At 43.4% G+C, this 17969-nt stretch overlaps 1 protein-coding gene across 1 annotated transcript in view; it reads left to right on the top strand.

Annotated features, from left to right (window-relative positions):
* LOC132777338 (store-operated calcium entry regulator STIMATE-like) overlaps window positions 1-17969 on the top strand; it is a 66986-nt gene that overhangs the window by 17398 nt on the left and 31619 nt on the right. The window contains exons 2-4 of the mRNA XM_060779686.2: window positions 5168-5216; window positions 7982-8077; window positions 11351-11472. Coding sequence (XP_060635669.2) covers window positions 5168-5216; window positions 7982-8077; window positions 11351-11472 — 267 coding nt within the window. The remainder of the gene's footprint in view (window positions 1-5167; window positions 5217-7981; window positions 8078-11350; window positions 11473-17969) is intronic.

The following is a 17969-nucleotide window of genomic DNA, read 5'->3' as shown; positions in this document are numbered from 1 at the left end:
TGAGCTTCCGCTGTCAGCCCTAGCTTCTGCCAACCTAGCAGTTCGAAAACATGCAAATGTGAGTAGATCAATAGGTACCACTCCGGCGGGAAAGTAATGGCTCTCCATGCTGTCATGCCGGCCACATGACCTTGGAGGTGTCTACGGACAACACCGGCTCTTCAGCTTAGTAATGGAGATGAGCACCACACCCCAGAGTCAGACATGACTGGACATAATGTCAGTGGACAATCTTTAACTTTACCAACCTATGGCCATGTTCTAGAAGCATTATCTCCTGATGTTTTGCCTACATCTGTGGCGGCATCCTCAGACGTTGTGAGGTCCTATTGGCTTTTTTTGCCACCGCATGACATTGTTGCCTCATGTTTAACTTGCTGTCCATGAAGACTCCAAGATCTTTTTCATACGTACTGCTGTCGAGCCAGGCATTGTTCCCCATTCTGGAAATATGACAGTCTCCATGTTGTTATCTTTGTTTCCAGAGATTTCAGCATTCATTTGAACTGAGCCATTAAAGTGATGTTAAACTGCAATCATTCTATAGTGTAGATGCATCCTGGAAAACTGTTATCACAGCAGCAAGGTGTGCCTTTGATAGCAACTCCTTGCACAGTCTTCCATAGAATTCGATGGGAACCACTAATTTTTATGAGAGAGATTGAATTGAATTGAATGGATATTCCAGCATTTTGCTAAGAAAGTCAGACACCAAATTGGGAGGGATAGCCAATACTCCAGAGGACAGGAGCAGGATACAAAACTATCTTGACAGATTAGAGAGATGGGCCAAAACTAACAAAATGAAGTTCAACAGTGACAAATGCAAGATTCTCCACTTTGGCAGGAAAAACGAAATGCAAAGATACAGAATGGGGGACAATGCCTGGCTCGAGAGCAGTACGTGTGAAAAGATCTTGGAGTCCTTGGACAACAAGTTAAACATGAGCCAACAATGTGATGTGGCAGCAAAAAAAGCCAATGGGATTTTGGCCTGCATCAAGAGGAGCATAGTGTCTAGGGAAGTAATGCTCCCCAAGCTCTATTCCACTTTGGTTAGACCACACCTGGAATACTGTGTCCAATTCTTGGCACTACAATTCAAGAGAGATATTGACAAGCTGGAATGTGTCCAGAGGAGAGCGACTAAAATGATCAAGGGTCTGGAGAACAAGCCCTATGAGGAGCGGCTTAAAGAGCTGGGCATGTTTAGCCTGAAGAAGAGAAGGCTGAGAGGGGATATGATAGCCATGTATAAAAATGTGAAAGGAAGCCACAGGGAGGAGGGAGCAAGCTTGTTTTCTGCTTCCCTGGAGACTAGGACGCGGAACAATGGCTTCAAACTACAAAAGAGGAGATTCCATCTGAACACGAGGAAGAAATTCCTGAGTGTGAGAGCCATTCAGCAGTGGAACTCTCGGAGTGTGGTGGAGGCTCCTTCTTTGGAAGTTTTTAAACAGAGGCTGGATGGCCATCTGTCAGGGGTGATTTGAATGCAATATTCCTGCTTCTTGGCAGAATGGGGTTGGACTGGATGGCCCATGAGGTCTCTTCCAACTCTTTGATTCTATGATTCAGGGAACTTTATCATTCAGGATTTTGGGGGGGGGGGGGCACTTCATTCTTAGTTTGGCAGAAGATCTGAGGATATATTTTTTCTCTCCTTAAATCTTTGCTGTAATGGGAAGTGACACTTTGTGGAACCAGAGCTGCCAAAGCTCAAAAACACAGTTGCGGAGTGTGATAAGATGACAACTTCTAAAGGAAGCGAGTTAATGATGTGATGCCATGTTGAGCAGGTCTCGTCACGCCTCATTAGATTTAAGAGAGTTATCAGAGGCAGTGTAATTATCACAAGCACTAAAGCGGCTGTATTAAAAGATAAAAGAGAGCACATTAGAAAAAAATAATTAACTACTTAACAGGGCAATGATTTGGAGATGGCTCTTGCATTGGTGAGCTTCAGACAGAATTATGGGGGCTTAGAGCAGCCAGGGCATTTGTTTCAGTGGGGCAACCCAAAAAGTAGTAGGCTGTAAAAGCAACATCTTAGGGCTCATCTACACCAGTGTTTCTCAACCTGGGGGTCACGACCCCTGGGGGGAAGGTTTCAAGGGGGTGTTAGAGGGGTCGCCAAAGACTATCAGAAAGCACAGTATTTTCTGGGCTGTTCTAGGTTTTTTCGGGCTATATGGCCATGTTCTAGAGGCATTCTCTCCTGACGTTTCACCTGCATCTATGGAAAGCATCCTCCACTAACTCTGTGGATGCTTGCCATAGATGCAGGCGAAACGTCAGGAGAGAATGCCTCCAGAACATGGCCATATAGCCTGAAAAAACTTAGAACAACCTAGTGATTCTGGCCATGAAAGCCTTCGACAATACACAGTATTTTCTGTTGGTCATGGGAGTTGTCTTTCTCAGTGGTGGCCCCTCGGTTGTGGAACTCCCTCGCTATCAACTCCCTCCCTACTGGCCTTTAGGAAAAGAGTCAAAACCTGGCTGTGAGCAGGCTTTTGGAAACTAAAGCAATGCAGTATTTTTGAATCGAAACCTTGTGCAATTGACCTTGGGACAGACTCAGACCATGAACTTGGATGGTGTGTTTTTTAAGTTTTTAACTTTTTATATCTGTTTTAACTCTATCTAATATGTTGCAATTTTTGAAATGTTTAGGTGATTGTGTTGAGGAACAACTTTGTTCCATTGTAAGCCGTCTTGAGTCTCCCTGTCGGGGTAGAGAAGGGTGGGGTACAAGTATGATAAATTATTATTATTATTGACACAAAAGCACAGTATGTCACAGCAAACGAGATCTATATGCTGGATTTTGTATCACTAAATCACAAGTCAAACACTTCTCAAGCGTCTAGGACTGTGTGATGTATTTTCGAATGATGTGCGCAGATCCAAATAAGGTGACCTTTTGCAGTTGACAGATCGCAATGTTGTCAATATTTATTGTTTCCAAATGCCGGCTGAGATCTTTTGGCTCGGCACCCAGTGCACCAATGACCACTGGGACCACCTGTACTGGTTTATGCAAGAACCTTTGTAGTTCGATTTTGAGGTCTTGATAGCGGCTGAGTTTTTCCTGTTGTTTTTCCTCAATGCGACTGTCACCCGGTATGGAGACATCAATAATCCAGACTTTTTTATTTCCCACAATCGTGATGCCTAGAAAGTCTGGGGGCAGAGGACTTTTACAAGTCAAACAAGCAGTTGAAGAAAAACACGCCCTGGCAGAATACGTCAAGGAAAGCCAAGAACCTGCTTTAATTTAAGTCAATAATCGGAAATTTCTCAAAGCACAATAGACAAAGAGTCAGTACAAGAAAACTGCACTCCAAACCAGAGGTGACAGCTGGCACAACAAAGCCTTACATGGGCAATTCCTTAAGAAGATTGAAGGAAAAGTTGACAAGGGGAGGACCTGGTTATGGCTCACGAATGAAATCCTGAAGAAGGAGACAAAAGAAGGCTGATTCTTGCAGCCCAGGAGCAAGCCATCAGAACCAATGCAATTAAGGCCAGGATTGAAAAATCAGCAGATGACCCAAAATGCAGACTGTGCAAGGAAGCTGATGAAACCATGGACCATATCCTCAGCTGTTGCAAGAAAATCGCAGACGGACTACAAACAAAGACACAACTCTGTGGCCCAGATGATTCACTGGAAATTATTATTATTATTATTATTATTATTATTATTATTATTATTACAAAGGTTAGATGGCTATCTGTTGGGGGTGCTTGGATTGTGTTTTTCATGCATAGCAGAAGGGGGTTGGACTGGATGGCATTCCACTGAAATACTGTTAAGTTTATGTTGGTTAAAACTGTTCTTCATTTTAAATATTGTATTTTTTCCTTCCTTCCTTTTTTTTTTTTTTTGCACTGTGTGAGTTAGTTCACACAAACACTTTCCATCTACCTGCCACCAGCCTGGCCCATGTCTGATATACCCTACATGCATACATTATATATAATCTATATAAATAAAAATGTAATGTTAGTTTGTGGGATTAACAGAACTCAAAAACCACTGGGGGAATGGACACCAAATTTGGACACAAGACACCTAACAACCCAATGTCTGTTCTTCACTCATAAAAACACAGAAAAACACAGCAGAAGGGACTTAAAAAGCCCCCCAAAGCTAAATGACGAAAAGCTAAATGACAATACAGAAAAAAGGGAAGAAAGAGGGAGGGAAGGGGAGAAAAGAAAGAAAGAAAGAAAAGAAAGAGGGAGGGAAAGAAAGAAGGAAAGGGAGAAGGAAGCATGGAAGCAAAGAGAGAAGGAAGGAAGCAAAGAGGTAGAGAAGGAAGAAAGAGAAAGAGGGAGGGAAGGAAAAAGGGGAAAGAAGGAAAGTTAGAGAAGGAAGGAAGGAGAGAAGGAAAGAAAAAAGGGAAAGAAGGAAGGAAAGAGGGAGCAAAGGAAAGAAGGAAAGAGAAAAGGAAGAAAAGAGACAGCAGAAGAGAAAGAAAAGGGGGAAGGAAGGAAAGAAATAGAGAAGGAAGAAAGAAGAGAAGGAAAGACGGGAAGGAAGGAAAGAGGGAGGGAAGGGGGGAATGAAGGAGAGAAAGAGGGAAGGTTGGCCACAGCAAAGCATGGCGGGTACAGCTAGTTTAATATATAAACATTTCTTGGGGCTCCACAAGAAACTTTTACTTCAAAAAGGGCTCCGCAGCTGAAAAAATTTGTGAACCCATGGGTTAAAGCATCCTGGTGATTCACTGATCTACAACTTCCATGAATCCAAAGCATTGAGCCTTGGCAGTTAAAGTGTTAATAGCCTGCGTTTATTCTCATAGGAATAATCTCTCTAGGAATCACCTCTAGCTGTTTTTCTACCTGGGAGAACACTTTTCCAGGAAGATCTGCCTTCTCCAAATTTTGCTGGCTCATATAATTCCTAATGAAAATCTCTCCATAAGGATTCCTAGAGAGATATTTCCATTAGGAATTTCTAGGTCTTCCAGCACAACTATACAAACACCTTCCAGCACACAATTGCCCTGGAGGACCTAGAGATTCCAACATTTTAATAGCATATGTGGCTAACCAAATCCTCTAATCAGATCCACAAATGTGGAGGCTGACTATGTGTTGAGGTTCTCCAGTAGCCTTTCCAAAACGGTCTTCTCTCATTATCTCTTTACAGTGAAACGATTTAAGGAACCTAAAGAAGAGAGACGGCCCTGGAGAATATGGTAAGATGTTTGTACTTCTTCCTTTTACCAAAATCATGATGAAAACAAACCTATTTGTGAGTCTTAGTATTTGATTTCAGACTATGAAGCATTACTCATTTTTGAGACTATAGTTGCACAGGGTACATGACGAGAAGATGAGAATTATGAGTTAATAGGGAAGACTGGACTTTTTTGGGCTGTACCTCTTCAGACTGCAGCGTGTGATTACCATCTCTATGTGAATAGCTTCCTAAATATATGGGGATATTAGCTTTTTTGGCTTTCAGCTTTTAGGATTTATCAGTCACTGACCATGCTGACTGGGGTTTTCTGGAAATTGTAGGTAGCCTCAAGAGGTCCCACGAAAAAAAAAGCAACCATATTTCTTCAGCATTTTGAGGCATGTTTCTGGATTCCAGTGTGGTAGATAAGCCTTTTGTCAGAACTTGGGAAAGATGGTTGTCCAAACCATTAACATTTTCTTAAGGTCTACCTATGATCTTCCCGTCTGTGCTGTCACGCGCTGGGCCTATAGCAATTGGCTTTTGAACAGGACGTGTTCTTTGTGCCCAGCGGGAAGCCGTGGTGCCTCAGCTGAGAGGCCCTAAGGATTTTCCTATACAAAGTCTTTAGAAGCTTGAAAGGTTTAACAAAATCCTTGAATATTGCTTAGGTCTTCAACAAAACAATCAAATACTTGGGTTGTTGTAGGTTTTTTCGCGCTATATGGCCATGGTCTAGAGCTGTGGTTCTCAACCTGGGGTCCCCAGGTGTTTTTGGCCTACAACTCCCAAAAACCTCAGCCAGTTTATCAGCTGTTAGGATTTCTGGGAGTTGTAGGCCAAAAATATCTGGGGACCCCAGGTTGAGAACCACTGGTCTAGAGGCATTCTCTCCTGACGTTTCGCTTGCATCTATGGCAAGCATCATCAGAGGTAGTGATGCTTGCCATAGATGCAAGCGAAACGTCAGGAGAGAATGCCTCTAGACCCATGATGGCGAACCTATGACATGTGTGTCAGCACTGACACGCGTAGCCATTTTCGATGACACACAGCCGCATGTGGCCGCATACAGAGAAGATGGGGGCGCATCCCAAGAAGGACATTTCATCCTCGGCTCCTACACCAGCATTTTTCTATAATGCCGAGATATATGGCATTATAGAAAAAGCAGGTAACTTAAATAATTAGTTTTTGGTTTATTAAATACAGTTAATAATATATTACAATAATATATTTTTGTTATTAAACTATAAATATCATGAAATTATGGGTTTTTCTCGAAGTGACACCCCACTCGAGTTATGCTCGGTTTTTTGGCGAGTATTGACACACCAAACTCAAAAGGTTGCCCATAATTGCTCTAGACCATGGCCATATAGCCCGAAAAAACCTACAACAACCCAGTGATTCCGGCCATGAAAGCCTTCGACAATAAATCAAATACTTCTCAGATCTTCAACAGGTCAAACAAATACTTCAAGGCTTTGAATCAACTGGTGGCTTTCTTAATCTTGTCCACAAAGGACAGGCAACTGGCTTCGTGAACTGTTTCTTTTCTTTAAGAGGAAAACCCCTTTTAACCCCTCCTTGGGCAATCTACTTTCTAAACTTTGCTGGTGTGGGCCCTACTCCCAGCTCCAAACTGCTTCTTGGGTCCCGAGTAGACCTACCAGCCAAGGCTTTGTAGATTCTCCAGCTGGAGTCCTTTGGAACTGTTTTCCCCGGAATTTCGAAAGAAATGAAGCTTCTCTACAGGTGGAACTGATTCACGTCCTGTAGCTAAGCTGTCAACTGTAAGACTGAGCTAAAATGGCTCCCTTTCCTTCCTGAACCCTGGGGAAAGGGGCGGAACTAAAAAACCTAATGATAATTCATGGGTCATTGGCCTTATAATTGCAAACCAAGGGAAGCCACCTTATTGCAAAATGCATGGAACCTTGGAATACATGCAAACACTCAAAGAAAGAAAAGGAAGTTGGAGCTCCTGGTACAGCCATACCAGCACACCGTCCCTTCGGAAGGGCTGGAAGGGATGGAACGCCTGCCCATTGCCACCTCTTCCTGCACCCAGAGGGAGAGGACTTACATGAAATGAGGTAGCACATCTATGTGGACGCCGTTGACTTCTTCATGGTGAAGATGCTGGTGCAGAAGGTCTTCCCCCGTTGCAAGTGCCGGGAACTTCACCAGAATCAACAGCAGCTCAGAAAGGTCAGGGTAGGAGATGGAGGTATCTCACCTGATCCTCAAAGTGCTCTCTTGCTTAGTGTCCAGGAGTGAGTTTGCCCTATGTAACGCCAGCACAAAATATGTTTATATTGGGAAAGAAGGCTATGGCTGATTCAAGCACACAGGTCTTGGATCCAGGCATCGACCAAGCTGTCTGTCAATCCATGCCAATCACTGCCAAAGCGATATCAGACAGAGTGACAACAATAATTTTATTTCTTACTCTTCTCGTGGCTCAAGATGTGTCACAGCACAGTCAAAACACCAAAACATTGCAAACATTTGTGTGTTTTTAATAATGAATGCATAGGTGTTTTTTTCCTAACTTTTATGGTTTAATGTATATGCCTATTGTTTTTCCATGTTTGTTCATACGGCATTGAATTGTTGCCACTTTGTAAGCCTCTCCGAGTCCCATTCGGGGTGAGAAGGGCGGGGTATAAATATGGTAAATAAAAATAAAAATAAATAATTATTTGATCCAGCAAGGGTTTTTTTGCTTTTGATTAAGTTAATGCTTTTTCATTACTCATTTCAAACTCTTTCCAGGTTTTATGATACTTCAAAGCAAGCCATAGGAGCTGCGTTCATCCACTTTGCCAACGTCTTCCTGTCTGACCTTGCAGAAGAAGATCCATGCTCTCTGTGAGTTTGCTGTTCATTGGGAATTATTAGATCTCAGGGACATTATTCCATTATTAGATGCTATGGTATCCTGGAAGTTGTAGTTCGGTGAGGCACCAGAAGAGAAGGCGAAATACCTTGTAAAACTATAACTCTGGTGAACATAATACTTCCTGAATGTTAATGCTATATGGTGTTAACATTTAGTATTCAAGTACAGCTCCTAGTTATGACATGATGTATCATAAAATCATGGAGTTGGAAGATACTACTAGGACCATCCAGCCAAGCCCAATTCTGCCATCCAGGAAAAGCACAAAGCAGTCCTGACAGGTGGTCGACTGGGTTTAATGCTTCTTAAAGCTGTCTCTACTCTAGAGGCGAGGTAGGCATAAATGCACCAGCAGCAGACCACATAGCTTTCGAAGGCATTTTAAGGAGGCTCAAGGAAGGAGAGTGATGACCTGGAGCTATCTTCCCTGGACTACCTTAAACATCCCCTCTGTTTTCTCTGCTGCCTGCAATCTCCTTTCTGCTTGGGGGTTTGCTTTTTTAAAGCTGTTTCTACTTTCTACTCTAGAGGAGAGGCAGGCTTCTCTTTTTGTTTGCTGGGATTGCTATTACTACTACTACTAATAATAATCTTTTAGAAGTATTTTCTGAAGGAGAGGAAGGGAAAGAGATAAAGAAGTTAAAAGGGCGATTCTCCAAGCCCCCAAACGTGTGGGCACCCAACCCACCCTCCCTCAGTTCCCCAACTCCTAGTCAGTCCCACTACATAAAAAGAATCAAGATAAAAATAGAAAATCAAAAAATTTCAACTGTGATGCAGAATAGGAGTGGAGGACCCGAGATTGGCTCCCACTTGCTTTTGTGTCAGGCGGGTTTTCATACCAGGCGAGCCCTTGCTGTTACAAGCTCCCGAAGTACCGAAGGTACTGAAGGAAATAGAGGAAACAAAATCTGCGCATTGGTTTTATGTGGATTTTACTGTGTGATATTAAATGTTTTTATTTGATATTTATGTATGTTATGGCATCTAATTGTTGCCAATCTGTACACTGCCCTGAGTCGCCTTGGGGCTGAAAAGAGTGGGATAAAAATACTGTAAATAAATAAATAAATAATAGTGCCTGCCAGTCATCACGAACCTTTATGGTTTCCAGCATCAAATAGGGGAGGAGGAGCCAGGATGGCTGCTGCGTGGTCCTGTTTCAGCTGGGAATCCATTTGGACTGGGCCCTTGCCATTTTGGGTACTTGAACAAACCAAAGAAGCTGGATTGGCCAAATGGAGCAGCTAAAAACGGATCCAAGCTCAAGACTAGTGTTGTTGTTGTTTATTAGTTCAGTCGCTTCTGACTCTTCATGACCTCATGGACCAGCCCACGCCAGAGCTCCTTGTTGGCCGTCACCCCCAGCTCCTTCAGAGTCAAGCCAATCACTTCAAGGATACTATCCATCCATCTTGCCCTTGGTCAGCCTTTCTTCCTTTTTCCTTCCATTTTCCCCAGCATCATTGTCTTCTCCAAGCTTTCCTGTCTTCTCATGATGTGGCCAAAGTACTTCATCTTTGCCCCTAATATCCTTTACTTCAATGAGCAGTCGGGCTTTATTTCCTGAAGTATGGACTGGATGGATCTTCTTGTGGTCCAAGGCACACTCAAAATTTTCCTCCAGCACCACAGTTCAAAAGTGTCAAGTCTATTGTGTGTGTATGTGTGTGTACACACACACACACACACACACATACATTTGTGAATACTTCAGTTAAGACCGATTCATACTTAAACAGTACACATCTCCATTTTAAAACCAGAAGTGCTTTGGTTTTGTCTTCATCATAAAGTGAGCATGCTCTCTGGGTGAGGACATCGACTTCCTGCTGATACAGGTGAAGTTGTTTAAAAATGCAGCCGCACCCTCTACTTTTACTTTATGCAGCATCATTATCACCCTAAATTGCATATAGGCTGAGCCTCCTTTCTGAAGTATTCCAAAAACCAGAATGCTCTGAAACCTGGAACTATGTTTCTTTTGATGTCTCCAAGGTCTTTTCCTGAAAAAAATAAGATACTGGAGATAACAAACCCACTCAGGACATGAGAGGAAGGTGTTAGTTTTGTTTCTAGTATTTGGACATTCAAATACAAGGCAAGGCAGAGCCCTGGGTGCAATGTGTGATTTGTTGGCTACATATTCTCCACTCCAGTTTATCTGGTTGTGATATTGTTGCAAGCTGAAATATTCAAATAGGTGAAAAGACTTAGAGGGAAAGTGGGAGAGGAAGGAGTCTGAAGGTCTCCAGGCATTTGGAAATCCAGTTCCCCTTGTTTTAGAGCAGTGGTTCAGAAACCTTCCTAATGCCACGACCCCTTAATACAGTTCTTCGTGTTGTGGTGACCCCCAACCATAACATTATTTTTGTTGCTACTTCATAACTGTAATTTTGCTCCTATTATGAATTGTAATGTAAATATCTGATACACAGGATGTATTTTCATTCACTGGACCAAATTTTGCACAAATACTCCATAGCCCACATTTGAATACTGGTGGAGTTGGGGCCACATTGATTTTGTCATTTGGGAGTTGTAGTTACTGAGATTTATAGTTCACCTACAATCAAAGAGCATTCTGAACTCCACCAATGATAGAACTGAACCAAACTTGGCACACAGAACTCCCATGACCAACAGAAAATCCTGGAAGGGTTTGGTGGGTATTGACCTTGAGTTTTGGAGTTGTAGTTCATTTACATCCAGATGCACTTGGAACTCAAACAATGATGGATCTGGACCAAATGTGACACGAATACTCAATATGCCCAAATGTGAACACTGGCGGAGTTTGGGAAAATACACCTTGACATTTGGGAGTTGTAGATGCTGGGATTTATAGTTTACCGATAGTCAAAGAGCATTCTGAACCCTACCAATGATAGAATAGGGCCAAACTTCCCACACAGAACCCCCATGACCAACAGAAAATACTTTGTTTTCTGGTGGTCTTTGATGACCCTTCTGAAACCTTCTCATGACCCCCCAGGGGTCCTGACCCCAGGTTGAAAAACACTGTTTTAGAGCTATGTTAAAGATAAATCTGTAGTGCTTTAATCAATGTTTAGTGTTTCTGTACATTGTGTGTTGCATTGGGGACTGTGGTGGGCCAAGAGGCAATGAATAAATGTGGAAGGAAGCAAAGAAGGATTTAACATAAGGTTTCTTTGAGCCCAAGGACCTGCCTCAGCATTCAATGTTGTTATAGTGTGAGTTTTTATCCTTTTTTTCTATAGCTACCTGATTAATTTCCTCTTGGATGCCACTTTGGGAATGCTGGTAATCTGGATTGGTGTGAAGGTGGTGTCCTGGATTGTGGAGATGCGGAACTACTCGCTTCTTGTCTTTGGAGAGTATGGTAAGTCAAACCCAGTCCTCTTGTTGCAAGCTTTCCCTAGAAAGTATGTTCAGATATCCATCTCTACCCTCTTAATGAAGGGTATGTGCAAAAAACAACAACTCTACTGAGATCAAACTGTGATTACAACATAGGGTGCTTCCCTTATTAGACTGTTGGGTTCTCTTAGCCTGGTTGTGTCATTATCTACTTTAACTGGAATTGCAGTATTGTTACAAACAGTTTGCAATGACTTAGTATATGGTAGACTTCTAAGAAAATTCAACAAAAGCTACATTCAACAAAAGACAAGAGGGATCCTCTCACCTCTGCAGGAGTCTACCGTATACCATGTAACTGTGGAGGAGTCTACATAGGGACCACCAAACGCAGCAGCGTTGCCCAAACATGAGCATGAAAGGCACTGCAGACTAATTCAACCTGAGAAGTCAGCAATAGCAAAGCACCTGATGAACCAACCTGGACACAGCCTATTCTTTGAGAGCACAGAAATGTTGGACTACTCTTAACAACCACCATGTCAGACTACACAGAGAAGCCACTGAAATCCACAAGCATGTAGACAATTTCAACAGAAAGGAGGAAACCATGAAAATGTACAAAATCTGGCTATCAGTATTACAAAACTCTAAAATCAAGAAATAACAGCGCTCAAAAATAGGGGAATTCCAGACAAGAAACAATCAGGGCCAGCTAATCACTTCCCAACAAAGGATTCCCACGGGCAGTAAGCAGCCAAGCCTTGAAGGTGCAAGGCTTTTCAATGCTAATCAAGACGATCAATTGCAGCATTCACACTTGCCTCAAACAGACAAAGAGTTCTTTCTCCCACCCTGGACATTCCACAGATATATAAGCCTCACTTGCCTAGTTTCCAAAAGACCTCGCAACCTCTGAGGATGCCTGCCATAGATGCTGGCAAAACGTCAGGAGAGAATGCTTCTGGTACATGGGCATACAGCCCAGAAAACTCACAGCAACCCAGTGGTTCTGGACATGAAAGCCTTCCACAACACAATGGGTTAAACCCTTTTGTTGGCTGAAGTGTTGACCTGAAGGTTGAAGGCTTGAATCCGGGAGACGGGGTGAGTTCCCATCTGTCAACCCTAGCTTCCCATGCGAGGACATGAGAGAAGCCTCCCAGCAGGATGGTAATACATGTAGTATGTTCTCATTTTTTCTTCTGACATGATTTTTTTTAAAAAAGCTTATATTTTTTGGTGTTTTCTCCCATTGTTCCGCTGGGTGGCAGTGGTGGCTACCAAATGGAAAATTGCATTATATTGCCTTGCTTTCAGTGTGGAAAGAGAAACAGTCTCTCCTCATATTTCTCAAGGGTGTGCTTTAGTTTAAACCACAAAGGATTCCTCAGGTGTTTTGGACTGAAATAGATAAACAGGGGTCACAGAAGTGCCGCAAAATAAGGCATGCCTGCTCAGGATATTTCTCTCTTGTTCATGCAGCCATTTCCCAGGTATCCAAATAAACTCCAAGCAAACATTACACATTAGATGTAGAAACAGGAATGGTTTGCACATGCAGAGCATGCTAAAGGTCAGTAGGATTTGACACCCAGGAAATCTTGGAATGCATTGTGAAGAACTTATTTAGAGTTCATAACCTGTAAGACTGTAATGGGAGGCTTGTTAAACGTGTCTGGATACTCTTAATAGAACTACAGGAGCTTTTTTTGGTCGTGTCAGGAGCAACCAGAGAAACTACAAGTCGCTTCTGGTGTGAGAGAATTGGCCGTCTGCAAGGATGTTGCCCAGGGGACACCCGGATGATTTGATGTTTTATCATCCTTGTGGGAGGCTTCTCTCATGTCCCCGCATGAGGAGCTGGAGCTGATAGAGGGAGCTCATCAGCTCCAGCTGATGAGATTTGAACCTGCGATCTGTCAGTCTTCAGTCCTGCCGGCACAGGGCTTTAACCCACTGCGCCACTGGGGGCTCCTACTACAGGAGCTAAAAAAGACCTTTAGATTTGGGGAAGAATATGTGGATTTTGGCTCATTGCTTCATGGCTTTTGCTCCTCCCTATTCCAATGGAAATTGAAACAGGTTTTGCAAAAAACTTTTAGCAATACAGGTATATCCCAGTTCTTGAAGTAGAGGAACCAAAGGCAGAAATAACATGGAAATAATAGGGGTTGATTTCTGTGTCACCTAAAAGGATGAGTAGTTTAACATTTCAGCAGCCCTTTTGTTCAAAACTGAAAATACAGTAGGACCTCAACTTTCTTGGGGTTTAAGTGCAAAGGACTCCCATAAAAGTGGGAAAACTGCAAATAAAAATGATTTTAAACCCCCAAGAGAACAGCTCTCTAAGAATCTATCAGTGTGTAAAGCACTGTTTCTCAGCTCTCCTAATGCTGTGACCCCGTAATGCAGTCCCTCATGTTGTGGTGACCCCCAACTATAACATTAGAGCCCTCGGTGGCACAGTGGGTTAAACCCTTGTGCCGGCAGGACTGAAGACCGACAGGTCGCAGGTTCGAATCCGGGGAGAGGTGGATGAGTTCCCTCTATCAGCTCCAGCTCCTCATGCGGGACATGAGAGAAGCCTCCCACAAGGATGATAAAACATCAAATCATCCGGGCGTCCCCTGGGCAATGTCCTTCCAGACGGCCAATTCTCTCACGCCAGAAGAGACTTGTAGTTTCTCAGGTCACTCCTGATACAACAAAAAAACAACAACCATAACATTATTTTCTTTGCTACTTTATTTGCTACTGTCATTTTGCTAATGTAATGCTAATGTAATGTAAATATCTGACATGCAGGATATATTTTCATACACTGGACTAAATTTGGCACAAATACCCAAATTTGATAACTGGTGGGATTGGGAAGGGATTGATTTTGTCATTTGGGAGTGGTTGTTGCCAGGATTTATAGTTTGCCTACAATCAAAGTTGGAGGCCCCCAGTGGCGCAGTGGGTTAAAGCGCTGAGCTGCTGAGCTTGTTGACCGAAAGGTCACAGGTTCAGTTCTGGGGAGCGGTGTGAGCTTCTGCTGTCAGCCAACCTAGCAGTTCGAAAACATGCAAATGTGAGTAGATCAATAGGTATCGCTCCGGCAGGAAGGTAATGGTGCTCCAAGCAGTCATGCTGGCCCACATGACCTTGGAGGTGTCTATGGACAACGCCGGTTCTTCATCTTAGAAATGGAGATGAGCACCACACCCCAGAGTCAGACATGACTGGACTTAATGTCAGGGAAAACCTTTACCTTTACCTTACCTACCAGTGAAGACATCCGCCCTTGCACTGTGCTACTCTGCTGCCGAGTATGCATGCCCAGTGTGGAACACATCTCACCACACTAAAACAGTGGATGTGGCTCTTAATGAGACATGCTGCATTATCACGGGGTGTCTGCACCCTACACCACTGGTTAGCTGGTATTGCACCACCTGACATCCGCCGGGAAGTAGCAGCCAATAGTGAAAGGACCAAGGCAGAGACATCTCCAGTTCATCCCTTGTTTGGGTATCAGCCAGCACGTCAACAACTTAAATCTAGAAATCGTTTTCTAAGATCTACAGAGACACTCGCTGGAACACCTCAGCAAGCGAGAGTCCAAAAGTGGCAGGTTCAAACCCAGAACCTCAATCCATGGCTGATACCAAATGAGAGACTCCCCCCTGGGCACACAGAGGACTGGGTGACTTGGAAGGCACTGAACAGACTGCGCTCTGGCACCACAAGATGCAGAGCCAACCTCAAGAAATGGGGCCACAAAGTGGAATTCTCGACATGCGAGTGTGGAGAAGAGCAAACCACTGACCACCTGCTGCAATGCAACCTGAGCCCTGCCACATGCACCATAGAGGACCTCCTTGCAGCAACACCAGAAGCACTCCAAGTGGCCAGATACTGGTTAAAGGACATTTAATCAACTACCAAACTCACAAATTTTGTATTCTGTCTGTTTGTTTGCTTTGTTCTGTTAGAAATGTAATATAATTGACTGGCTGCCCTGACACGAGAAATAAATAAAACCTTACCTACAATCAAAGAGCATTCTGAACCCCACCAGCAATGGAATTGAACCAGACTTGGCACACAGAACTCCCATGACCAACAGAAAATACTGGAAGGGTTTGGGGGGCACTGATCTTGAGTTTTGGAGTTGTAGTTCACCTACATCCAGAGAGCACTGTGGACTCAAATGATGATGGATCTGGTTCAAACTTGGCATGAATACTCAATATGGCCAAATGTGAACACTGGTGGGGTTTTGGGGAAATAGTCCTTGACATTTGGGAGCTATAGCCGCTGGGATTTATAGTTCACCTACAATCAGAGAACATTCTGAACCCTAATCCTTTGTCCCAACCCCATCAGTATTCAAATTTGGACGTAATGGGTATTTGTGCTAAATTTGGTCCACTAAATGAAAATATCTCCTGCATTTCAGATATCTACATTATGAATCATTCCAGTAGCAAAATTACAGTTATGGAGTAGTAATAAAAATAATGTTATGGTTGGGGGTCACCACAGCATGCAGAACTGTATTAAGGGGTCACAGTATTAGGAAGGTTGAAAACCACTGAGTTAGACAAAGGATAAGAAGGCAAAGGGGCACTAAGGGGGAATTTCTTTGTCAGAGGTGTGATTATATTGGCTTCTTTTTCATCATTTATGTAGAATGCAGAATTTGGCTTTCTTGCATGCAGAATTTGCTGCAGAGGAGCACAGATTTTATCTATAGTGATGTCTGTATGGACTGTTTGGGCAGAATGGGGCTAGAGAATGAATGGGGAAGGTGACCCAGTTGGGGTATCATGTGACTTCTTTGTGGCCCTTCAGGTTTCATACTTCATCAGTAACTCCCAGTGCAACATGGCACTGGCTTTCATAATCTTGTTGTTGTTCATTTGTTCATTCGTCTCCGACTCTTTGTGACCTCATGGACCAGCCCACGCCAGAGGTCCCTGTTGGCCGTCACCACCCCCAGCTCCTTCAAGGTCAGTCCAGTCACTTCAAGGATGCCATCCATCCATCTTGCCCTTGGTCGGCCCCTCTTCCTTTTACCTTCCACTTTTCCCAGCATCATTGTCTTCTCTAGGCTTTGCTGTCTCTTCATGATGTGGCCAAAGTACTTCAACTTTGTCTCTAGTATCCTTCCTTCCAATGAGCAGCCGGGCTTTATTTCCTGGAGGATGGACTGGTTGGATCTTCTCGCAGTCCAAGGCACTCTCAGCACTTTCCTCCAACACCACAGCTCAAAAGCATCGATCTTCCTTTGCTCAGCCTTCCCTAAGGTCCAGCTCTCACATCCGTAGGTGACTACAGGGAATACCATGGCTTTGACTAGGCAATGGATCTTTGTTGCCAGTCTGATGTCGCTACTCTTCACTATTTGATCGAGACTGGACATTGCTCTCCTCCCAAGAAGTAAGCGTCTTCTGATTTCCTGGCCACAGTCTGCATCTGCAGTCATCTTTGCACCTAGAAATACAAAGTCTGTCATGGCCTTCATAATCTTATTTGCCTTTTAATAAAATCAGAATTGTATCTTCCTATTTGGCATTATTGGTATTTAAGGACAGTAAGGACAGTAATAATTGATGCTACACTCAACAATGCAAAGTCAGCATAGTTAAAAGGATGTACTAAAGCACCTCAAAGGAAACTACTGACTGGATGTGAAGGGGGTCCCAGTGGTGAAAAGTCCTATAGATGAGCCTGAACTCAATAAGTGTCCTAGAATCTGTAATTCTAATATTTTGTGACTTTCCTTGCATGTGGGCAGCTGTGGGAAATGGGAGCCCTTTGCTTCAGCTGCTGGATTTCTAAGCCGGGACCCTTGCGTGGGTGGATCCTGGGCTGTTGTCATGGTGACGACAAAACATTTCCATCACAACCTTTCCAGTTTCTCAGTGCAAGCAGCCAAACGAGCTCCTACTTTGCTTTTTGTTTTGATAATCAGTCATTATCCCTATTTCACTTTGCCTCTCAGTGACAAAGTTTTGGCACGTGAGCAGTTTTCATAGGGAAGCACCGGCTGAATTAAGTAGGAAGTGCACGACAGGTTTAGTCCAATTTTGTGAGTTTGCTAAATTGCAAAGAGTTATGTTTTGAAATCTGGGTAAGAATTCAGGCAGTGGGTTGCTGTGGGTTTTCTGGGCTGTATGGCCATGTTCCAGAAGCATTCTCTCCTGATGTTTCACCCACATCTAGGGGACATGTGAGAAGCCTCTCACAAGGATGATAAAAACATCAAATCATCCAGGCATCCCCTGGGCAACATCCTTGCAGATGGCCAATTCTCTCGCACCAGAAACAACTTACAGTTTCTCAAGTTGCTCCTGACACGACAAAAAAAACAAAACCCCACATCTATGGCTGGCATCCTCAGAGGTGTGAGGCCTGTAGGAAACTAGACAAGTGGGGTTTATATATCTGTGGAATAATGGCCAGGGTGGGAGAAAGAACTCTTGTTTGTTTGAGGCAAGTGTGAAAATTGCCTCTTTTGTATTGTAT

This window comes from Anolis sagrei, chromosome 5 (genome assembly GCF_037176765.1).
Source record: "Anolis sagrei isolate rAnoSag1 chromosome 5, rAnoSag1.mat, whole genome shotgun sequence".
NCBI lineage: Eukaryota > Metazoa > Chordata > Lepidosauria > Squamata > Dactyloidae > Anolis > Anolis sagrei.
Note: the sequence above shows the minus strand (reverse complement) of the source record. Positions and strands in the feature narration are given on the sequence as shown.